The sequence below is a fragment of the Streptopelia decaocto genome (genome assembly GCF_964273445.1).
Source record: "Streptopelia decaocto genome assembly, chromosome: 4".
In the NCBI taxonomy this organism is placed as follows: Eukaryota; Metazoa; Chordata; class Aves; order Columbiformes; family Columbidae; genus Streptopelia; species Streptopelia decaocto.
In genome coordinates, this window is record NC_138658.1 from 27884318 (window position 1) to 27909930 (window position 25613).

At 41.8% G+C, this 25613-nt stretch overlaps 1 protein-coding gene across 1 annotated transcript in view; it reads left to right on the top strand.

Moving 5' to 3' along the window:
• The window catches only part of LOC309438856 (transmembrane protease serine 11E-like), a 39726-nt gene extending 15320 nt beyond the window's left edge, over positions 1-24406 (top strand). The window contains exons 4-10 of the mRNA XM_082050777.1: positions 4469-4536; positions 7701-7864; positions 16818-16856; positions 19940-20135; positions 21346-21605; positions 22382-22524; positions 24029-24406. Coding sequence (XP_081906903.1) covers positions 4469-4536; positions 7701-7864; positions 16818-16856; positions 19940-20135; positions 21346-21605; positions 22382-22524; positions 24029-24190 — 1032 coding nt within the window. The 3' untranslated portion in view covers positions 24191-24406. The remainder of the gene's footprint in view (positions 1-4468; positions 4537-7700; positions 7865-16817; positions 16857-19939; positions 20136-21345; positions 21606-22381; positions 22525-24028) is intronic.
• The last annotated feature ends 1207 nt before the right edge of the window (positions 24407-25613 follow it).

A 25613-nucleotide genomic window follows, 5' to 3' on the forward strand; every position in this document is an offset into this window, starting at 1 on the left:
GGGAGTGTGATGTCCACATCCTGGTTTGGGACACTGCCAGGTTCAGCTTCTTTTGCTCTCTCTGTCTTCTCCTGGCCTCTCTCTCTCTGACCCCTTATAGGGTTCCTGAGTAACCCCTCCATTGAAACCAGGCACAAGGGATGTCAAGTTCCCAAGGGAGCTGCTACTGCATTTGCTTTATGGTCATCTCTGGAGATCTCAGCAGGCTAGGCTATAAATTGGATGCTCATTGTCCAGCAAGTTGGGTACTAGATACTAGAGTTAATTGGAGTAATACAACTGATTAGTAAATTGTATTCTATGATTACCACAAAACTGGAGAGTATCACTGAGCCAGGTGGTATGTTCCAATTAATATTTGTGATAGAAAAACTTTGAAAATGAGTACTAACAGGCTTTACGTACTAAAAGGAGTAATATTGTAGCGTGAGGCTGTTGAAGGACTAAACTGGCAGCAGGCAAAAGAGCAATAGTATTGAGCAATGAGAGGATTTGTGCTTCCAAACCTACTGACTGCTTTTGAACATCCCATGAAAGTAATTCAATGGGTTCAGCAAATACCCCAGAGGAAAGTTCTGACAAGGTGGGTTTAAGATCACCTTTTTGATAAATCTTGTTACCCTCTGTGCAGTGGCAGAGCAGCATGTGGTGGGAGAAAGCAAAGGCTGACACAGCTGACCTTGCGGGGTCACTTCCAGGCCCAGCTCATGTCAGCCCCATCCTACACTGGAGCAATAAGATCCCTGTCACATATGGTCTGTTTCCAGAACTTGGGGGTTTTTTGGGTCCCAGGGAGGCAGGACATATCAGGTGACTCTGAAATAATGAAATTATTTTGGTAGGTTGCTCACAGGGCTGGCCTTGCTGCCATGGTGTGACACAAGAAAAAGAGGATAACGATGATAGCTGGAATTATTCAAGATAGGATAGAAAAACAAGTCTTGATCATCAAGGTGTAAAGCAAAAGGAGGAAGAATTTCCTTTGCAGTTGGGTTTGTATAGGTGGGAATGTTTTACCCTTCCTTTTACTGTATTGGCATTGATGGAGTAAAGCCTGGTTTGTCTTTAAAAGTTCTACTGCATGGAGAGAAGTTTTTTAAAAAATTATAGATGATTTGAAGTTGAATTAAGGAAATACCAGATGGTATTAAGCTAAATGAGACAGCAAACATTAACTTAAAGTCTCGTTTGGATGAATACTAAAGTAAAGGTGCTCAGGAAAATGCTGCTCAATCAAACTTGGCACTAGGTTAAGGATGGCTGTAGACCTTGCCTGCAGCAGTGATTGTCACCATTCAGCATTTGCTAGACAAGGATCAGGAAAACAAGTGAGATGCACTAAATCAGTGGTGAAGATACAGGATCTGGTCAGGCCAGCGTCTCTTGATTGGCTGTAATGAAAACAAAATGCTTAAAATGAGTGTAGATGCTTCACCCTGGCAGGATCAGTTTCCACCATGCTTTTGCTTCCAGGATTGTGACTCAAGCTGAGAGGAAACCTGTGAGCAGATTGGAGATAAATGTTTAATGTTTGACATGGGTGTGAAAGATTTTACTAGAAGATTCACAGTAAAACCAGCAGATAGACTATTAATTTTTCAAGTTATTATTTGAAAGCATCTTGCTACCTTTTTTCCTCTTACATAAACTCTGTATGAATATAATCATTACTGTCAGTAATTCAGGTTACCAAAATCATCACTGAGGAAAGAGTAGATTTGGGACAGATTCATATCTGTCAAACTAATTTTTAGCAGGTGAGAGTCAGTGGCCATGGTGCAGAGATTTGGCTAGCATATTTTTCCTGATGTGATATACCAGGTTACAAAAGTAAAAACCAAACCAAACCAAAAAACAGGTCAAGTTTGAAGGTGTTAAAGACCCTACAAGGATCACTGGAAACAAAACCACTCTCCAGTTGTTTTATCTATTGGTGATGTAGTACTAAGGCAACTCTTCAGACATAGAAAGTTAGTGACAGTATGTAATGAGAAGAAAAAACTGACTACTTTCTCATTCAGATATGAAATTGTAAAAGTTAATGGAAGTAACTCAGTTTAAGTAATTTTGGTGTAATTTTAAATAATATGCTTACTCTTCTCTCCATTAAAAATAACTCTAACATCCCTTTTGGATTTAATTTCTGGGAAAAAAAAAAAAGAAGTCTGTTGCTGATAGCTTAGTTGCATTTGGACTCATCAGATTATTTTCTTGAAAAGCACCATGTCTGCTGCAGAAGCGCAGATGGAAGGTGTTGCAAAAACACAGTCTCGGAGATGAGAGGATACAGATGGCTTGAAAACACAACTTCCAGGAGGAGATACAGGCTTCAGTAATGTGATATTGATTTCAACCTCCTTTGCAAGGGAATGCAAATTCTTCCCCTCTCCAGTCCTAAGCTTTAAGTCAGCCTGCTTTCACTTTTCTCTTCAGTGCCGTAGAAGCTTGAGGTGTACCTCAGCCCAGCTCAAGGCTTGCTTTTGTTTGTGCAAAGAGATCCCTGTCCCAAAGACCTCAAAAGTTCTGAGAGGCAGCACAGCACAAGATAGCACATACCATTGTGTGCCACCAAGCTGGCAGTGTGGCTTAGCTATGGGTTTCTGCTTGCACAGTCACCAGTGAAGCAGTTAACACTCTGACAGAAATGACAAGCAAGTATTATCACCAAAAAAAAAAAAAAAAAGTTATCTGAGGACAAGTACTTTGAATAACCAAGGGTGGTGGTAGATCAGGCTGCAGAGCTATAGGAAACAAACCACTTTATTTTTTATTTCTAACCGTATGCCTCACAAAATGCAGTGGTAGCAGCTGGCCAGCTGTCAAGTGATAGGATAAAGTGCATTCTGCATATATACAGGGGCTTGTCACAATTGCTGTCTGTCTGCTGTGTTTTTTTCCATAGCATTTTTTTGGTGGCTTCTTAAGTAATTCCACATAACTGCCAGTAACAGTAGGATAAAAGATCAGCTCAGGGCATGACAATTATGAACCTTTTTCTTTATGAGCATAGACTTAAAATCACCTTAAAATGTGAAGTTTTCATCTTGAAATTATTCTGGCTCAGTACCACTGTGTTGCCAATGTCTTCCAACAGCCCAGACTGGGAGGAGGGGCTTTGTGTTCTTTGGGAGGAATCACCCCCAGATTTCATGGGTACGTGCTTGTTTCTGTACCTGAAAGACTTCAAGGTGCCTGTGTTTGAGAACCATTACCTCTTTTTCTTTCCTTCCAAAGGTTGAAAATCTGGAGACTTGGTTCTAAATCGGACTGCCTTTATAAGCTAAAAACTTACAAAATCATGCAAGTTTTCTTTTTTTAAAAGCATTTCTCTGTAGTTTTTCCTGTAATACATTTGATGTTGACCGGATAAGTTCAATATACTGGCTCTTGCTGATAGGAGGAACTGCATAACTCACTGGTGACTTGACTGTTTCTCAATATTTCGGTGATCCTGAGCTATTCCTGGCAGAATTTCATGCCATGTTTTACCAGGCAGCACTGTCTCAGACTGATGATGCAATCCTGAGACAACATTCAGCCTAAAGCAGGATGTGGCTAAGCAGTCACCAGCAAAGATATCATCTGGGGATTGATTCCTTATACTCAGAAGTTATGAGTCACAGATTTCTGATTTCTGATGAGAATTGCTTGATAATTCTCATAACATGTGGAGCAATCACAAGGTGTTATTTGAGATCATTGGTAGATTCATTTTTGCATTTCTACAGGACTGAGGGTAAGTGCTGCATCAGAAAGGGCCCTTACAAGAGAGGCTCAGTGCAGCGCAGAGCACAGCATGTTGTATCCATTCTGTCAGGGTAGACCTTCTCACTCTCTACAACTACCTGAAAGGAGATTGTAGTATGGAGGGTTTTGGTCTCTTCTCCCAAGTAACAAGCGACAGGACAAGAGCAAATGGCCTCAAGTTGTGCCGGGGAGGTTTAGGCTGGATATTGGGAACAATTTCTTCCCAGAAAGGGTTGTCAGGCACTGGAACGGGCTGCCCAGGGCAGTGGTGGAGTCACCATCCCTGGAGGGCTTGAACAGATGTGGAGATGAGGTTCTTAAGGACATGGATTAGTGCCAGGCTTGGGTTAACAGTTGGACTCAATGATCTTGAGGGTGTCTTCCAACCGCTATGACTTTATGACTCTAAGATTGCAGCAGTGCGATTCAGGATGTTTATAAATATCCCTCATTATGCCTGGTAGTGGACTAGACAGCACACTGATGTACTTCTGGGATATTTATAAAAATGAGTTAACTTTTTATGATGTGCCTTAGGCCAAATGGGAAACAATTAGGAAAAGCTTGTGGCAAATGTTTTCCAGAATCTGGGCTGGATTGCATTTTTTGTCTCTTTTCTGTCAGTGTGTAACTACATGCGGTTTTCTGAATGTTCCTTCCAGCAACACATCCCTTTCCCTTCCTTTTTTGTCGTTAACTCATATTTTTCTTTTTTCAACAGATTGACAAGACATTTCACAATTCCGTTTTAAGGAAAAAATACATCCGTTCACGCTTAATCAGAGTGAGGTATGTGAGTTAATAAATGCACAGACCTGAGATACAATGAAATGGTCACCAAGCCCAAGTAGAGAGCTATTTGATCAGATTCAGTGAAGTGTATTTTACATAAAACCAAAGCATAATCTCCAGTTAAGCATGATCTTATTCTGAACCACGCTCTCCTTTGTGCTCAAACCTTTAGCAAGCTTTAGCTAATAAAGCACATCTAACTTTAGCTATTAAAAAACAAAAAGCATTTTCAAAATTATTTCCTTTACTATGATGCAGACGTCATTTTGCTTCTTGTGTTGCTGCTGTGCTGGGCTTGTCAAGTGAAACCCAAGTGTGGCTGTGCTGGTTTGGAAGGTCCCGTTTGTCACTGTTGCATCTCACAGAATGGGCAGAAGTAGCAGTGGCAGCACAGCAACTTTGGTGTGCTCCCAACCTCCAGCTGTTTACCACGTGGGATTCTCTGGAGTCGTGAGGGTTTGTCTGTTTAGCAGCCCTCGGTTGAGTTATCCTTCAAGGACCCATTCAGTCTCCCCTGGACTCCTGAACTTCGTGCACTTCCATCCTTTAGTGAGGAGCTCCTTGTGAGGAGCCACCTTCTTTGGATCAGTTGATGGCCCCTAGTTCTTGTGCTGGAAGAGGCGATGAAAAGTTGACCTCTATCCCTCCTCTCCACGCAATTACTGGTATCGGGCACTCCCACCATATCGCTTTTCTCTCCTCTACCCCATCAGCTCTACTCTTTTTTTTTTTTTTTTTTTTTTTTTTTGTCAGTTGAAAGTCGCAACCTGCTCAGCCATTCCCTGCAGGAGCTGTTCTTTGTTCACCTTGTCAACCTGCTCTGTTTCAGGTCTGCTGTTCCTGCTTTTTGAAATGAAGAAGTCAGACCTGTGGTTGGGATTATAACTGCACAATTATTTTTGTTCTCTCTTATCACTGGCAAATGAATAGAGAATACCTGCTGTTTTATTTGCATGTTTGAGCACTGTTGAGTGCTGATAGTGACATTTTTATCGAACTGTCTATTGTAATACTACAGTATTGTTCATGAGCATCCACTGCTTTCCATGTGAACCTTGAACGTCTTAACAATAAGACACTAAAGCTGCCAGACTAATGATAACAGCCTTGAGAACTTATTCTCATGAATGTATTTCTCCTTGTTCTTCCAAGGTTTGTGAAATCCTGCCTCCTGCCCTACCTTAGCTGAGCCCTTGGTTAGGCAAGTCACTAAATTCATTATTTGAATGTAGCTTTAGGAATGTTTGTACACACTGACTACAGTGGTTTAAGTGTAGACAGGATGGTTTAAGGATGTGAGTGGCCACTCCATAGGGAGAAGTAATATCCTTCATTCCTAGTTGTTCCCAGGGACAGAACAAAGTACTTGCTGTGGTGTTTGCTGTGTTGGATGGAAGATGTGCATGTGCTGAAACTTGTTTGCTTTTAGCAAATGTGCAAGCTTTATGCATGTTTAAGTGCCCAGACTGCAAGCTCTTTTGAGTGGGGTCATTTGTTATGGATTTGCTTGCAAAATTTTTGGCACAGTGTTAACAATACGTTACTAATAATGCTAATAAACTAATAAAGAGAGACAAAACCTTGACTTGGGTGTCTTTTGGCTCTGGACCTTTGCTATATAGTGAGTGATTCAAGGCAGGTTGTGCCAAGGTGAGGGTTTTGAGAGGTGTGGTGAGCTTGCAAGAGTTGACATGGTAATTCCAGTGTGGCACAGGACAGGAAGAGGAGTGGGGGGAGAGGTGAGGGAACACCTCAGAAATGCAGAGCAACACCCATGGTAGGATCAGATAGTATCTGGCAAATAAACGGAGTGGCAATCATGCTGAAGTTGGCAGTAAGGGAGAAAACAGCCTGTTGGAAAGTTCACGTAGAGCTACATGATCTCAGTGATGAGGTCCTTGAGGCAAGGAATGTGTCTTTCTGCTCAGCTAAGAAACACTCAGCATGCCTCAGTGTGATAATAACAAATTTTGGTGTGTGGTTCCTTTGTGTATAAGCTACCTGCCTTCTGTTTTTAATTTTTTTTTTTCCTTTTATAATTACAAATTTCCAAGGTAATGACATATAAGTGGAAGATCTTCTCTATTCCTATCTGAATGATGCTTAAGATGGAGCAACCTGCTTTTAGCTCGTCCCCTGTATGCAGTCAGAGCAATTCCACCTGTTGTGGGTTGCGTTATTGCTGCTTGACTCAGGTAGGAAGAGGCAAAGGAGACAAGATTCTCAGTAAACTCTCATCTTTAATGTATAATGACCAAGGATGAGCTGCCTGCAAGCACAGTGTAAGATTTACTATGCCAGGTTAGACTTGTCGGTGTTTGTAGTCTAGCATTCAGTCTCTTGCAGTATCTGATGCTCTAAGGAAAAAACAAATGATACTACTGAGTGAATGTAGTCCATTATATATATTTTTTCCTTCCTTTTATTTTCTCTGCTCTTACATGAGCTTTGCAGTACACACTTCAGACTGTGGAATTGTGTGTCCCAGCATGGATGATGCTTGTTCTTTTCAGTGAGATGTTAAATGCCCCTTTTTTTTGGTCCATCTCTTGAATTGTGATAAGTAGATTGTGGATATGCTGCTGAGTTTTGTTTATTGTTGTATAAAATGAGGTTATGAGTCACATTCTCTCAAGAATGGCTGAGCAGATCTTCTGACTCCACACGAGGCTGCAGTGGTAGAATTGGACTGTGTGATCTCTCCTCTGTCCTCAACCACCTTTTTGATGAATATTGGAGTTTTTTCTCTTGTGCATATACAGGGCCCTGGAAAGGCCTGTCTAGATACCATTAACCATCTACCTGGTGTTTCTGAAGTGCTGTTTATCTGGCTTTTCACTGCAATCAAATCAGTTCATTCCCTGCTGCTCCTGTGTCCCTAAACCTGTGGTCAGTGACTGCTTTTTAGACTCCAGGAGTACAGTGTTGGTCTGGCCATTTGTTCACAGAAAGCATCATGAAGTCTTCTAGCAAAACACATACTTGACCCTTCAGCATTTGTTTGGTTGTCTTTTGCCAACTCCTTCTCTCAGAATTGTATGAAAAGTTCAAAAATGTATCTAATCTTTTGTAACATTGCCATCACTAGAGAAGCTAAGATAAAGACTAAGAAATGAAGGAATGGGCGGAAGGTAACCAGACTGTGTTTTGTTGGTTTGTAGCCCAGATGCGGATGGTGTGATGGCAGAGGCTTTGCTCACATTTTGGTTCTCCTCCACTGATTCCAGAGAAGCATTGCGAGAAAAAGTTGAAAGGATCTTACGGACGGGCCTGAAAAAATACACTGGCCCCCTGCGAATAAATGTCAGATATTCTACCATCTCAAGTAAGTATACTACATCTCTCAAAGCGAGCTCTTGCCCTTTTCTGATTGATGGGACATGACTTTTCCCTTTTGATGGTGGCTGTTGCGAGTCTGAATGACCAGCCTCCTTGCTCATTAACAAAAGTGGCAATGTATAAACCCCACCTAAGGTAAGGATTAACAGCAGCTGTTGCTTTGTGGCCTTTTCTGTACAGCCTTACCCTCCCTCCAGACTGCAGTACCAGCCTTACCAAAGAGCAGGACCCTAGGTCTTGCTTTCTCTGAGGAGCCTGAAAGTGCAGCAACTATGTTTGGGTAACAGTCTTTGTAGGGAAACAGCAAATGCACTGAAAGAATAATCTTTGGTGAGGGGGATCAAGTTCCTTGCAAATTCCCTGTGGGAAGGGGAAAGGAAGGGAGAATGGTCATCTCAGTGTCATTTCTCAGCCCCTTCTTCGCAACTGCAGGTTATGCAAAGTGACAGCACTATGTTTTTGATGTAGTGAATTACCAAAGAGACACTGAAAGGTGAATTTCGCATTGCTTCTACACTCCTGATCTGTTAGAGGATTTTTGTGCAGGCTTAGACTCTTGTCTCTACAAATGGCTCAGCCTCAGTTTACATATAGTCAGCATCTCTTTTGGGGGATGCCAGACTTGTCAAGAAAGAGTTGATAGTCAAAAGTAAGGCACATATACTTGCTCTGTTTGGTTTTGCAGACCTTACGCTTACCCTTAGCACAAAGGTGACTGTTTAGCACATGGGTGGGTCCTTTCTGCTTGCGTTTCTATATGAGACTGCTCAACCCAGCAGAGATCTACAGAGGCTTGGACAGCTGTGTTGAGAGAACAAGAACCTTGGGCCACATTCCATACGGGATGGATCCAGGCTTCCTCCTGCTCAGAATGGACCAGGAGCAACCTCTTGTTCTGCCTCTTGGTGCTTGAAATGGGCAAGTTGCATTGTGGTAATGCAGTGAAAGTCAAATATGAGCTGTCACAGACCCATCACTTCTTCATGGGCCAGCCCGTCTTCCTCACTGGAATGGCTTAGGATAGGTGACATCCCTTTGGACAAAGAATCACCAGTGTTATTTATACTCTAGTAGTTCCTGTTCAGCAAAGACCACATGGAATTCCTCTCAGAAATAGTGTGAGGGCATCAGCCAGAGAGATTCAAAGAGATTTGGTGGTTGTTGGTTTTGTTTGTTTTTAAGACAGGCAGGTTGTGATTTAGTGAATTTTGAAGCTTTAAATAAAGAATAAAATTGCAAGTATACAAAAATGCTTGTTAGGAGAGGACTGTGATCTTCATGTTGAGTTATCTGATTAGCTGCTTTTTTTTTCTTCTTTTTTTTTTTTTTCCAGTCTGGTAAAAGTGCGAAGTGACTCAAAGCTGGTTAAGTTGACCTTCACCTGCACCAGGGCTGTTACAGTTTTTTAACTAGCAACTAGTGAACTAATTAGCTAATATAATTGAATCACAATGTTTTCATTAAACACTTGGTCTCAGTAAAAGATGGCATCTCTCTGTTAATTTGATGAAGCTGTATGATAAACTTCCTGTTGCTTTTCTTGTCTCTCTCAGCCTGACCATAAGACACTGACTACATAAGTCTGCTACTTAGGACAGGACTAGCATTGTGCAATCGTTCCCTGTGACACGAAGGAATATAAACAAAACCTTGCTGTTCCTAGGAGATGACAATAAAAGATCCCATTTGGATCCTTTTCTGGTGATAGGATTTCATCATTTTGCACACTTGCTATTTTATCACATCTGTACTATTAAGCTTCTACTTTTTTTGAAAAAAAAAAAAAAGAACTAATAAAATACTGACAGTTTAGACTTTATCCCACCTTTGTTGCGAATACTCGGCATTTAGGCTTAGGCTCCTGCTGGTGCTGCTGTTTAAGAAACCCAGGCTGACTCAAGTGAGGAGTATAGAACAGAGCACTCCTATGCTGTCGGAGGAGATGCAGGTCTCAACTTAGAAATTTAATCTCCTTCCCCATACCTGGGAGAAGTGACAATTTTCAATAGATCCTGGAAGGGAAGGGGGGAACTAGAGTTTGCATTTCTCACTTCTCTATTCCCTCCTGAAATATCCCATCCAACATCAGTATTTAAACCAAGGCAAGCTAAGAAACCCTATATTTTTTTCTGGGCTCTGCAGCACTTTTAAAACTTCTGCTTCATTCTAGCTTTGGTTTTGCCAACTGGAGTCCTTGTTTATCTTGAGGCAATCCCAAAACATTTTCTTAATGGCTTGTAAAAAATAATTAACATGTTCATTGTGATCACCTTATAAAAAAATTCTTACTTGGAAGATGTGATATGACTTAGTTTAGCTAAGCATAACTAGTTGAACAAATCCAGGTCAGGCCCTTATTTACATTGCGTGCTAGGAGGGCCAGAGAAGGAGAACCTCCTTCAGTCTTCCTCCTAGGATCTAATCATCTTGTTGTTCAGCACCATGTCCCAACTTGCATTTCATTCAAAAGCATTTGCTCTGGGGATCAGCTCCAACAAACTCCTGTAAATTGAGTCCAGCCTTGGGATCTTTGGATGCAGTTCAGGGCAACAGAACAAACCTAAGTAGTCAGCTGGCCCATGGGTAGAACTTGCTTGTCTCTTCATTCCCGAGGATTAGCAATAAAGGGGGGATAAAGCCTAAACTGACGATGTTTTATTAGTTATTTTTTTTTCCAACAGAGGTAGAAGCTTGACCATACAGATGTGAAAAAATGACAAGTGAGCAAAACTGAATGGAAGAAAGCAAAATAATATTGCTTGTGTTTTGTATCATTGCTAAACAGTAGATCTTCTTAACATAATGCTGCAAAAAGACATTTGTATTGGGGTATCTTTGGATGCATTATTACTGAATTCTCTTCCTGCCCCTGGCCTAGGACAGAGCTGTCTCCAGACATCCACTGTACCTGTGACAGAAAATGGGAAGTGATGAGTATCTCTGCACTTGTGTCCAAACCCCACCGGAAGCCCAAACATTTTTCAGTGGAGAATCAAGCCAACTAAATCCTGTGTTCTCTGAACAGCAATGCAAGGGCCAGCAAAATGAGATATCAAAATTGGGTGACTTGGAAACACCCATGTTTGTTCCCCCTATGGTTCTGGCAACAAAGAGATCTCCTGCAAGGCCGACTTTTTTCTTAATTTTTTTTTTTTTTTTTTTTTTTTTTTTTGCCCAGGGTGTCTTGGTTAGAAGTAGAGTTACCTCAGAGCCTGGATCCCTGTTAAGCAAAGTGTAGAGCAGCTTGCCAGACTATTTCCCTCTGTCAGGTAGGTTGGAAGTCTCCCAAAATGTATTTTTGGGAATGTATTTCTGATGTCAGAAAGAAACTGGTTGCAAGAACACTGGCACTGTTCAAAGTGAGTAGGAAGTTATTCCTGCCTGTAACACAGCCAAAGGTTCTGACTGTGAACAATGAGTCATGAATTGGTTTTGATCAACAAGTCAGCTGTTATTATTTCTGTTTATCTGGCATCTGAGGCTTGCTAAAGCTCCTTACAAATACAAAGTACAGGACCTAGGAGACAGATTTTTACTTCTTTATCGAATCTTCTTTAGGAGACACACAGATGAGTGTCTGACCTGGATGACTGAGGAATGTTTCATCTCAAATAATGTATGTAGCAGTGTGGTTTTTTGTACTTTACAAGCCACCACAGCAGCCTGGGGGAATGGAAAGGACATGCATCTGCACATTGGAAAATGCAGCAGAGATCTGACGTTCCTCCACTTTGGTGCTATTAGTTTAGCACAAGATGGTACATTTCAGTGTTTGCAACAGTCTGCAGAGGCTGACTGAAATGGGATGGACTGAAATGTATTTTTAAATTATTATTTTTTTCAAGGATGTGCTTGTGATAAAGGAATTAAGCAGGAAATCATCCTGGCCTGACCTAGACAACCCAGATAAGTTGATTTAATTAATTTCTTCACTCAATTCTTGTTTCTCCCCTTCTTTGCCTTGCCTGCAGAGGTTGCAAGTCAATTGGGTTGCCCCTGCTGTAGTAGGACCTTGAATGCAGCTGCGGTATGAGTGTAGGTCAGGAATCACAGAATGGTTGGAGCTGGAAGGGACCTCTGGAGGTCATCTAGTCCAACCTACCTGCTAAAGCAGGTTTGCTAGAGTAGATTACACAGCATCGTGTCCAGATGGGTTTTGAATGTCTCCAGAGAAGGAGACTCCACAACCTCCCTAGGCAGCCTGTTCCAGTGCTCTGGCACCCTCAAAGAAGTTTTTCCTCATATTCAGGAGGAAAAATAATGCTAAAAACTGTAGCAGCTTGGATCCACACTACAGAACTGGTACACAGTTTCCCATGCAGATGCCTCCTTGGGCTGCAGGCTGCCCACCTGGAGAAGCTGTGAGGATGCTGTGAGGTGTGGACCTCTGTCCATCCTTATGGACGGAATTCAGATGTGGTAGATATTTTGCCATCTTTCAGGAAACTTCTGCATTTCCCTTCAGATATAGTTTATGAAACATGGCTGAACATGTTGCTCTGAAGGACTGGTCTGATTCCCATCTCACCCCAGGACCTCAGGCCTTCATGGTCTTTAATGTAATTAAATAATAAAATGTAATTAAAGTGGCTATAACTATTATCCCCACGTCTGTCTGCACTGGAGGGCAGGTGTACTCTGTGACATCCTTCTCAGCTGCCCAGTTTGGTGACCTACTAAAACGTGCCAGAGATCCCTTTTTGCCCACATGCACTGTTATTACCCTAAATAACACTCAGCTGGGTGAGCCCCTGCTTCTGATGCAGCTGAGAAGTCTATAATTTTCTCTCTTTTTGAGGAAGTTGTGATTAAAATGTGACAGTGGGGAAAACACTTCCTTTGCTCTGTGGTGCATTTCATGGAGCTGTGTTTCAAATGCATGTCCAAGAATGTCTTACTAGTACTGAAGCACATACTTCTTATTTCTTCGTGTGTGTGTGTGTGTGTGTGTGTGTGTGTGTGTGTGTGTGTGTGTGTGTGTTCAAAATTCTTTCCTCCTGTCATACCCAATTTATGATAATCTCTACCTTGCCTTCGCTGTGGGGAAAAAAACAACTCAAGATGTGGGAACTTGATATGATAGAGGACAGAACGCACAGTTTGCCTTTGATGCTACCAGTTATGACTATATATAAACAATCACAGGTGGAAAACCTTAAAGAAAAAGTTTCTTGTGGGAATCAACATCTGTGAAAGATGATGTAATTGAGTAAACCTGTATCAGACATTTAGAACATCTTTAATTTTGCACCCATCTCTGGCCTTTTCCACACTGAAAATGCATAATATCCCCTAATTTTGCATTTGCTTGCCTTTCTTGAACTACTTCAATATAATGTCTGCTCCATTTATGTCACTGGGAGTTCTGCCTGTTATTTTCCTTTTAATATCAACACTGGACTCTGTGGCTAACATTGAATGGGGCAGTGGACACAAGATGAATTCTTCTGGTGCAGTGACACTGAGAGATGTGGCAAAGCAAGCACCTTTTTCAGTAGGAATCTCTGAATCCCTCAGATGTGGTCACGTTCGCTAAGCAGTTATATGTGAACCTGCAAACATTTAGATGGTTGCCAAATAGATCCATGGGCTTTGGGCACTGAACTCCCTTAGAAATCCTTGTGTGAACTAGCTATTACATATAAACAATTACCAAAATGAAGATGATTTCCTGCACTTGGTTACTCCCTGTTTCTTTCCATGTTTGCTCAAACACATACATTGTTAACTGCATTAGCAAAAGTAGTTGGCCACTTGGAGAACAGAGCTCTCTTCTGCAAGATGGAATCCCTAAGCCGCATTTCAAGAGATTTCTATGATTTTAAATTAAACATTAGTTTTCTTTTTCAAGTAAGGCAAGCTTTAATTAAATAGCAAGTGCCATTTTACAGAGAGGCAATGCATGTTCAGGTTGAACTTGTTTCTTGTTTACAATGGAAGCCTGAACACTGTTTTCCTAAATGCAGCCCAAACAACTATTTTTGCATGTGCTGTATGTGGCTGGGACAAGATATGACATTTTAATTGTTACTAATTGATGCTTTTTCTTGGTAATGCAAACAACTAGGGCAACTAGTAAATGAGCAGGGCAGAAATATTGTCTCTCATGCCATACAAGTGATTGCTTCAAGGCAGAGCTTGCAACACGTTGGCTGGTACAACACGAACAGCTATGCTCCTGCCCAGGCCAAAAATGGTAGATTAGTAATGACTGAAGCCAAACCCCTAATGAGGTAAGCAAGTAAGCAACGTGATTTTTTAGCAGTATCATGTAACCCAGAGCACTTTCTGCTTCTGATGGGATTGATTGTGGGCTTGGCTTATATGAAAATCATGCCAGTGAGGTCAGGTTTCCAAACATGGACATGTGCGCTAGGTTTGGGACCTTGGTTTTGAGTCCTGTGTATTGTGCCCTTAATTTCACCTGTCCTGATCTGCACAATGGGTTCTTGGTTCTGTTGCCAGGCAGACCGGCTTTCACCTCTTAAAAACTCTTTATTTTGAGGTTTTCTCTGTGATGTTTTCTTTGATACACTCTGCATTCCAGCTCCTGGTATGGGATACATGCTCAGGGTGTTGTATCTGGCGGATCTCTAAAGCAAACCCTGGCGAACACAGCATTTAATTTATTAAAAAGTGTCACTGGACTTTTTCCTTCAACAGTTGGGAAGCAGGAGAGCACATCGGCTGCGTAGTCTTGATATATTACGAAATATGTTAAAATTCAAAGCTGTACAGACATCTTATTTAAGACTTGGCAGTGTATGTGTGTTTAAGTCTTGTTCCTCCAAATACACACAAGTCACTCCAGCTGGAAGCAACGGATACAGCTCAGAGCAAGATTTTGCCCTTGTGAGGTTTGCACTTTTTTTGTAGGTGCCTCATAAAAAGGCAAACAGAGACATAGACAGGTGGCTGGCAGAACAGCCACGTGACTCACAGCAAAACTCCATGCAGTGAGAACATGCCAATCAAATTGCTTCCGGCACTGCGCTTGAACGAGCTGCTTGCTCCTTTTGTCGTCTCCATGAGCTTTGCAACATACTGTAAGTGTTAATAATTGACTGCAGGCTTTATAATTAGGCATTGTCAGGTAAAGGTCTCTCCACCCAGAGAAAAGCTAAAAAAACATGATTATCAATATTGCAATTGAAGGCAAAAGGTGCTCTTTCATTGTTGATTAACATTTGTTGGATTTTTACCAGTTTCAAGATATAAAAATATTAGAATGGCCCAAATGCTGAGCTGGTTCTGAAGGTGGTATGAATTTCTAGGAAAACCCTGGATGCTCCTCATAGCTGAAATAAACAAGTAGGGCCAGTTTTTTCAAAGCCCTTCTTGCCAATATAAACATATCAGTGAAGTAGTCAAATCTTTAGCACAGCTCAGCACCCTTTTTTCTTTTTTTAATCCTCATTTTAATCCCTTTGCTGGCCTAGATTTTTTACTGTCTGGTAATATTACATCTTGATATTGGGGATCTTGGCCAACAAGTGACTGTGTTATCCATGGAAATTCATAGGATACAACTGCTGTTCTTTCATAGGAACTGAGAAAGTACAAGTGAGCATTTTTACTGAAAGGGGACTCGGAAGTTATTGCTTGCCCAACAGTAAACCTTATTTATCTTTACTATGGGAACAATTGCTGTTTATAGTTAATAAGACTGTGTTGCTACATAAATGTCCAATTATAACTCATCTCCCATTCTTACAAAATAAACTAGCAGCTGCATATGCGTATGGCATCCTTGGCACTGCCTTCCCTCTGTATCACTCTCCGCAGTCAAGCCGTGCACATGCTGGAGTTCTGTTTGTTTCCTTTTTCTAGCATAATCTGCATAATGTCATTAAGAAATGAATGAGTACATGTCTAGTAATGGTGGATTGCAACCATGCAATTCATCCTCCATACCAGGAGGAGTGCCAAGCCCACAAGCAAAACAAAAGTGACAGAAGCACAATAGGTGACAGGGATGAGCCAGAGCCCTTTGCTTCCAAAGAGATTGCTCCTGGATTGGTGTGGTTTTGGGTCAAAGCTGGGATATTGTTTTGTGTAGCTGCAAAGAGAAAAGATAAATTAATTAAGTGGGTAAGGCCAGGGATCTGCTGAGAATAGCTCTCCAGCTGCAAAATGAGTTGTGGATGCTGCATGAGAATATAGAAATAACCTAAAAATTGTTTTGTGTGAAGGGTGGTTTTTGGTTGGTGGTTGTTGTTGTTTTTAAATTTTATTTTGACTGCTGGCAACTAAAATGGTAGCCCTAGTAAAACAGCATTCTGGAAGAAGGGTGATAGACTTATACCTTGAGCCAATGCTTGTTACTGTCAGCACAAGCATATTGTGTTGTCTGTAAACATCCAATGTGCGTATTAAAGCAGGGAATGCATGGCTAAAACCTGCTGTGCCATGCAATAAATAGCTATTAGTTATCTCTCACAGTGTAGTGGACACCCTGTTGCTCAATAAGATAGGAGAGAGTGAGCCACTGCTCTTGTAAACTGTCATTGCTGCAGTAAAGTCAGTGCCTTCTGGTCCTGAAGACAGCATGGAGTGTCAGAATCCCCTCTTGTCCTTACTGGTGAATTCTACAGCAAAAACAAGGAACTTGAAAACTTTACACTGTAAAAGTTTCTTCCCAACAAAATTGTGGATTTTGTTTAATACAGGGCTTGTTTTGTCTGTGCTCCCCTCTGGAAACGTCAGGGGACACCCTGTGCCTGCTCCTTGGAGGATGCTGGCTGGAGAAGATCAAGCAAGACCACAGAAGTCAACAGCCAGCGCAAGAACACGGCCTTAGTGTGAAATTCCACTGGTTTCCCTCTCAGCCCCCTCAGCTGTAGCTCCTGTGGTGCCCTGTATCCATGTAGCTGTTGGGGGGGATGCCCAAATCATGTCTCTGTTGTCCTGGCCTGACCCTGACTGTTTATTTGTTTCAGATGTGGAGGCAAAAAGAGCAGAAGCACTCTTCAATGACAGTAAGTGAGGGCTTTTTAAGCCTGGGCAATCTCTAACTGTTTTAATTAGCGTTAGTAGTCTCTAAGAACTTTTTCTGGCCTTTAAAGGCCTTTTCTCATCCTCCTGTTTAATGAATGCGACCTTGTACTTCACACAGGTGAGTGGTGAGCTTAGAAATTGTGCTCAGTCATGGGGAAGCCTTTTGTTTGTGTCTTCTGGGATGTTTAGGAGAACTGACATAACTGGCTTGAAAATAATGTTGATGGGTTGAAAATCCCTTCTAGAAAAGGTCTACATGCACTGCTGAGCCCCCTGGTCATGGAGTTTTTTTGGTGTGCTTTTTGTTTTTTTGGGGGGGTTTTTGTTTGTTTGTATGTTTCCCTAATATCTGCAGTTTTTATGAGAAAAGAGCAAACAATGAGAAAAGTGCAAGTGCTGAGGGCACCGTAGAGATTCCCAAGGTTGGGCAGAGAGAAGACATGTGGGTCCTGCTGTGTCGGTGCCTCCAGCAGTGCTGGTGTGGGAGATGGAGGGTGCAAATTAAATGTAAACCCCACCATCTAGGAGACAGAGAATGTAGCCAGTGAGGGCTGAGCATTGCAATGTTCAGGACACTTGTTTATTTACCAAACTGATGCTGTTGGTAGCAGGGAGAGGTTTTACACTGCATATTTGGACACGCAAAGACTAAGTCATGTTTCTCCATGAAAGCTGTTCCAGATGGCTCCAAGGTGTATGTAGTAAAACTGAGTGAGCAAGGACTTCCAATAAATAAAGGAACTTAATCCTTTGGGCTAGTTGGCTGCTCTAATGTGTAGGCACAGCAACTCACTGGAAGGTGTACTATAGTGTGCTAAAGGCAAGGGAGTCCTTATCAGGGATTGAATACATTGTATATTTGAGCAGATTATATATATGTTATAAATAGATTAAAACCTGTACTTAAACAGAATACTTTAATCCTGCTTGCGCAGGGCAGACACCTTATCTTGTGTCTCTCTGATGTAAAGTATTAGAACTGCATCTCAGAGCAGCAACTGCAGAATCTGTTTCATATATGTTTGTCCTGGATGCTGTAGCATAATAATTAATCTCTGCCTTGTTGCTTGTCCTAAGGGGCAAGGTTTAGACCTGGCTGGGTACCAGCATGTTGTTAATTGGTGCTTTAAGGACAGCAGCCTAGCAAAGACCACTGACATGGTCTGCGAGTGAGAAGTGCCCCAAAAGCTGGTAAGATTGGGCAAAGGCAGAAGAGTTTGGAATAATCGCTCCCAGAAACTGGGACTATGTCATTTTCTTCAGTGTGCAATGGAAAGAAGGGAAGGGACCATAAGGAAATGTATAGAAGTTACATCAGCCTGTGATTATAATGAAAATGTTCTGGATTTTGGCATGGCTAGTATCATAAAATTGTTCCTTATGGAAATAAAAGGCAATATGATTGGTCTTCTGAAGGTATTGCTGTAGGAGTTGAGGTAGTTTGTTTTAGGGATGTTTTTAAGCTTTTTGAGGAGGAAGTCAGCTTCTTTGGAGACTGAATAGTCACAAAAAGCCATTTTTGCTTGCAATTTGGGTTTCTTTTAACTCTGGGAAGGTTTGATCTGTTCCTTAGCCCCAGGCTGCCTAGTAATGGCAGGTTAAATAACATCACTTTGGGTTGGTTTTAGGTGCTGGTGTTCTGGGGCATTGATAGAACTGTGAGTTATTCCCTGTGTTTTCAACACTGACTGGTCAGAGGGTTGATAGGATTGTGCAGATTTAGGAGCAGTAATTGAGTGTTGCCAAGAGCTTTCAGGAGGGAAACATGCTAGTGCAGACACTCTTATCAATTCCGATATATTCTCCAGTTTTCCTTCCACATGGAAAGTTTCAAACAAGTAGCTGTATCTTTAGATTTCACTGATTTCCTTCATCGTGGTTTTAAATCTCAGAACAAAGCAGACTCCGCGGAACACGTGATCTTCTCAGTATTGCATGACTATCGTTTTTTCCCCAAATTTATGAACAGTTATTGATTGGCTGTGTTATTGCTGCTGCTTTTGAATACAAGGTACAGTTAACATAACCTTGTGCAGATCCTAGCAGAAAGGGGCAGAGGTTATACTCTGTGTGGCTCCAGCGTTTTGCTGCTGAGGACTCCAAGGGCCCCGAGGCTGGTGTCTCTTCAGTGACGTACAACCCATTTCTGCTTTGTCCCCCTCTGGGTCACTGGAGATAGGCAGTGCAATGGTTTGGATGGTATTGTCACTATGCAAATAATTCTTAGCTGTCTTTTTCAATGGATTGGGATAGTCCTGTCAACTTTATCCTAATGTCTAGCTGAAATCGGGGCATGTATGAAAACTAGTGGGTCTTGGTCCAGGTAAGATGGATTTGATGCTGTTGGCATGGGAGAAGACAGCTGAAGCAGCTCTGTCCGTCGAGGAAGCTTCTAAAGCTACTGGGGAGCTTCAGCTCCTCCTGAATATCCTGTGTTTAGTGGCTGAAACCATGGATATTTTCATTTCTGCTCTCTGGGTTTGGAGCATGACACTTTTTGTCATGGATGCACAGCGTGCTGGAGGTATCCATGCCTTAGTCTCTGGCTTGGATTACTGTGATGCTCTTTGCCTGAAGTGCCTCTGCAGGGCCACTTGCAGACTGCTGGGTTTGCAATGTGCAGCTGCCTGTTTCCAAGTGACATCTTGCTGATATAATCTGCCTGCATGCATGGTAAAAACCCATGGCTTGGATCATTTCCATCTCAGCTTTTTGTCTTGTTCATGTTTTATCCTAATGACAAATTACCTGGGGCATGAAAGTTGGCAATCCCTGTATTTGGGAATGGTACTGGGTGAATGGTGAAGGGTTTGATTCCTGATTTGGGCTGCTCATACAGCTAAGCCTGAATGATTCACCATCATGGCTTTCCATAATAGTCAGTTGTTCATTCAGGCTTGTAACAGAAGGGGTTGTGCATGAGGATCCCTGATTTGAGGGGCTGGTGGAAGGTTTGTTTTCTCGTTGATGTTAATACTGTCAGAGAACCTAAGTGGTGTGTAATTTTACATGTTTCTGGCAGCCCTATTTAATAAACCAATACACTCTTTCTCCTTTTTGACAGTCTGTGGGTTACGGCAGAATAGATCAGTCAAGTCAATGGCAAAATCGTCATCATTGCGAATAGTTGGAGGATTGTCTACTGCAGAGACTGGCGACTGGCCGTGGCAAGCTAGTTTACAGTACAACAATATCCATCGCTGCGGTGCAACGCTCATCAGCAATACATGGCTTGTATCTGCAGCTCACTGCTTCAGAGAGTAAGTTCCCAGCTTAGGAAGAATCTGCAGCAGAATGTGCCTCACATGTATCAAGTTAGAATCATAGAATCATTTCAGTTGGAAAACACCCTCTGGGTCACAGAGTCCAACCATAACCTAACCTAACTCTAGCACTAAACGATGTCCCTAAAAACCTTGTCTAAACACCTTTTAAACACCTCCAGGGATGGTGACTCCACCACTTCCCTGGGCAGCCTGTTCCAATGCCTGACAACCCTTTCCATAAAGAATGTTTTTTTTCTGATATCCAACCTAAACCTCCACTGGCGCAACTTGAGGCCATTTCCTCTTGTCCTATCGCTTGTTACTTGGGAGAAGAGACCAACATCCTCCATGCTACAACCTCCTTTCAGGTAGTTGAAAACAGTGATAAGGTCTCCCCTCAGCCTCCTTTTCTCCAGGCTTAACAGCCCCAGTTCGCTCAGCTGCTCCTCATCAGACTTGTGGTCCAGGCCCCTCACCAGCTTAGTCACTCTCCTCTGCACTCTCTCCAGTACCTCAGTTGTGTGGCTTTCCAGATTTGTAGTGCACCCCTGACTCTCTCCAGGGGAACAATTTTCTGCCTTGGAGGAGAAAAGTCAGGGTTGAACAGACTTGTCAGTTGTATCTTTTAATGAGAAATTAAAGACTGACTTTTTGGAGCAGAACTGGCAATTGTGTAAGTGGGAATCAAGTCATTTGGCATATTCAGCCAAGAAATGCAGAAAAGGTAATGTGACCGAAATGGCAGAGCATTTGTTTCCTGTTGCACAAAACATTTCTAAAGGTGTTACAGGTAGGCTGCTGCCGGAAGTTATAATCTCACATTCCTACCCCTCCATTCAGCCACGCACTCCCAGCCTGTTTCTGTTTCAAGTGTGAAAACTGTGGAGCTGCAGGGTGTGCAAGATGGAACAGCTGTTTGAACAGATAATTAACAGGCAAAAAGATTAAAGGAGATGATGAGTTTTCTAGCAGAAGAGGTTTTTGATTACAGCCTGCAGCCACACAATGGCTAGCTTGGGGGCAAGGAGTAGGGGAGGAGTATGAGACCACATTTGAGGAGGGAGTGCAGGATTGCCCTCCTCTAGCAGCGACCCACAATTACGTGAGACACAGTATCATGGAAAGTGATAGATGCTCACCAAGTTTAAATTCTGTAATACTTATATTTACAGCTAGATACTTACAGTACTCTTACCTTTTTCAGCATGAGTCACCCTCAGAAGTGGACTGCTACTTTTGGAGCACTTCTGAAGCCACCAGCCTTGAAACGATCAGTCAAGACTATCATTATTCACGAGAAGTACCGCTACCCACAGCACGATTATGACATTGCACTTGTGCAGCTCTCGAAACAAGTTGAGTTTACGAGTAGCATACACCGTGTTTGTCTGCCTGAGCCATCTCAGACTTTTCCATACAATATTTATGCTGTCATCACAGGCTGGGGAGCACTTACCAACGACGGTGAGTCCTGAGTCTACTAGGCAACCCATATGTTGCAAGAACAGCAGCTCTAAGCTGCTGCTGAGCTGACACAACTTCTGTAGCCTTATGTTGTATGGCAGAGTCTAATTCTTTGCCTATAAGAAATAGGTTTGTTTAATAGTGAGCAGCAGTTTCTTGCTCTAAAATTACACTGGACAAAGAGCTACAGTCCACTGAAGCAGAAAACATGGAGAAGACCCTTCTCTTTTTCCAGCCTGTCCATTTTGTATTCTAAATTCTTGATACAGGTAGTCTAGCCATGCACGTGTTACTGAAGCACCTAAGAAAATATTGTCCCAGCCCTAGCGAGAAGCTACAGGTAACTCTGCGAGCTTTCAAGAAAATGTGCAGAGTGAGCTGCAGATGGTGACTTGCCAAAGCTCATGCTCTTATCAGCTGCAGTAGATTTAGCAACTGAATGAAGATATCTTCATTTTGTATCACCTGCCTAAATGGCTAGGTAATTTGCGTCCCATGGTTTTGTATGGAACATCTATGGCATATATGGTGTTACACTTTAGGCGCTATGTACCATGTAGTCATTACTTCTATCTTACTGATACAGTTCCTAAATGAGACTGAGTGTGTGTGCACATTTCCTTCATGGCCTAATTTAGAGAGAGCAACAAGCAAAACCTCCATATTAAACCGAGTTAAGCTGGTCCTCCATAAGAGAACATTAAACGCTCTTCCTGTATCTTAATCCCTGCAAAGTAATTCTGTTGGTAAACTCACAAACTATTTTTTTCCCTCAGGTCCGACTCCAAATGTTCTCCAGGAAGCAACAGTGAAACTTATAGACTCAGACACTTGCAACAGAGAAGAAGTGTATGATGGGGACATAACACCTAGGATGTTGTGTGCTGGATACTTGGAAGGAGGAGTAGATGCTTGTCAGGTAACTGTAGCTGAAAATTAGAAAGAAATACTGTTTTAATGCTGAGTCTAGCATTTGGTCAAATATTAACTGGCAGTGTGTTAATCCTTTACACAGACTCAGATCAATCAGGAATTAGGATGTAAAATGAAATAGCGTTTAGTACACATCATTTAACACATAAACCCCATACTAAGAGAGTTAAATTAGTATAATATTCACAATTAAAACCTTTCATGGAATGAAATGAAATTCTTACTATGTAACTCAGAATAGATGCTACAAGCCCATTGGCTTCTTATAACATCTTGTGTGAAATCTAAAAAATTTGTTTGCAAAGTGGTATGACAAGACATTGACAGAGATAATAAATGCCAAAATGGTAAACAAGAGCTAAAAACTACATTGCTCAAGTGGCCAAGAGCAGACATCTGTACAGCTGGGAAGGAAGAAGATGAAGAATGTAGCAATTAAACTGCCAGCAAAAATGCACAATCACTCAATGGAATTAAATTTTGGACTAGATCATCTCACAATAGATCTCTGTTATTATATGATCCTGGTAACAGACACGGATCAGTGAAAGGAAAACTGTCTGAAAGAATAAATATAAGGAAGCTAGGTGTAAATTCAATGGATAAATGCATGGTTCAGACTGGCAAATGTTGCAAGGAAATGTTCAAATAAAAATATTTCCATAATAATAACCTTGAGAAAGGTAATTTCTATAATGTTATTTCTAAAGAATGTACTCAGAAGCACTGGTTCAAAACAGATGCCTTCTAGAATCCCAGATGTACAGATTTACGCCCAAAGCAAAACTCCTTGTGGAATAAGTCTGGGCAGCTCAATTCCTCTGTTCCTGCCTGGCTCAGCACTGAAGAGACCTGGACTGAAGGGTGCAGCCGCTGGTTATTTCAGTAAAGCATTTTGGTGGAAGATGGGGAATTTGGGCTGTTGCAAGAGGATTGCCTTTCAGCCTGCAAGGTTTCCCATTTAACTATTATTTTGATAATAATACCATGTAATGAAGTGACCTGTATCTGAATTCAGCCTTTGAGAGTGGCAAACATCTTAAGGAGTGACTAATTAGAAGACCAAGTTCCTGACTAAATCCTTTTTGAAATGTAATGGCTGCAAGTGACTAAAAGAATTTGTTGAAAGGATAGTTGTTACTGTAAAAAACAAACCAGGATGTTAGGTGGGCTTACCAACACGCCAGGTCAGTTTAGGTTGCTGTATATATTTGTGTTTCCCTACTATGTATGAAGAAAAAGAAAAGGCAGGTGAGGAGCAGTGTTTCACAAAAGGAGCTTTTTTTTCTTTTCCAAATGAGAAAGAATACTGTAAAACCACACAAGACAGGTCAGGGGGTCGAGTTTCAGCAACAGCCTGGATTCTGCACAAATGGCAGCTCTTGAAGTACTGCTTGCTTTCTTCTCTTATTGGAGACACCTCATGTCTATGGAGAGAATTACATTTTCTCTTCTTATCAATTAAATATTTTTTTCCCCTCTTTCTCTAGGGGGACTCTGGGGGACCACTGGCTACTCCAGACTCCAGAATGATGTGGTACCTTGTGGGAATAGTGAGCTGGGGAGACGACTGTGCCAAACCAAATAAACCTGGAGTTTACACACGAGTAACTTATTTCCGTGAGTGGATTACCTCAAAAACTGGCATCTGATTCCAAAATCAGAAAAGGGATTTAACTACATAGATTATGTGTAACTCCCATTTGTCTGTAATCCTGAAAGGTTATTTTTTTTAGTATATATATTCCTACGTAGGTTGAAGCAACCTTCACCTGCAGCAAGTGCTATCTTTGCTGTCAGAGATCCTAACCCCTTGTGAATTTATATTAAACATATGCGATTGCCTGCCTCATTTTAAGTCTCAAAACATTCTCACTTACAAGAAATTATGAACTGATGTCATTAAGCTAACATTTGAAAGCTACCAATTTACCTGCTTTGTAAATACAAACATTTTCCAGGAAAAAAAAATAATTCTTCAGCCACAGCTGAGGTCTGAAGCTGAACATTCTTCCTGCATTGAAGCAAATGTTGTCACAGCTGTGTTTCTAGCATAATGAACCCTTAATTTTAATTCTTGTTAGAGACTATGATCTGCACAGACTGCAGCAGAGACCCTGGACACTCACCCTGCTCGGTGGCCTTGATGACAGTCAACAGTGGATCAGCTAGGACTGAGCGTATCCCCTAGCTAAGGAAGAGGAGAATTTTTGTGCTTGCAGTAAGTTAGAAGGCACAATATAAAAGCTTGATGTTCTTTTGAAGCACATTTTTAACAGAAAATTTTTGGTGGACTCTGGGAGGTCCAAGTTACTCGAAGGTGCTGTTGTTGAAGCGCCTTATCACAATGCTGTGCTGCTACCTCTGTGCCAGCTCCTTTCTGGACCTACTCAGTTCAACTCAGAACATGCTTTAAGATCCTTTAAGTTCTACCAAATTTGTTTGTAATAAGTGTGTCCCCATGAACAACCTCGCTGGAAGGAAACATGGCATTTACATTTGTGCTAAAGGAAAAATAAACATTCACTGCAAATAAACTGAAGAAATAGTGTGCTTTTCCAAGGGCATGCCAGCCAGATGAAACCATCTTGCTGCAAAGAAAGCAAATAGTGATAAACTGTCTTGCTTCACTGATGAATTAATCTCTGCCATGAGTGAATATGCTCCTGTCTTATGAGGCTGAAGGGTAATTTCACATTAAAAAGTCAACATAGGTACTTCAGAGTAAATGCAATCCTTATACATGGATTAAGCACTTTTCCTAGCTCCAAGCATGATGTTCCATGGATTGCTGGTGATGTCACTATCGCTGTCCCATAGAGCCCATGCCTTTGATATGATGTCCAAAGTGTCCCTCCAGCACCGTCTCTGGCAGTCCCTGGCCACCGGGCTGCTTCAGCTGCAAGTGCAGGACTCACAGGAGCCCGTATGAGACACAAAAGAAGCTGCAAGCCCCACAGCTGAACCCACAACAGCTGAACATCTCTCCAAAGTGTTCTGCCTTCCCTTCTGCTTCAGATTTGGGTCTCTGTTCAGCCTCCCTACTGTGCCAGCTCTCCAACCATCAGCATCCCT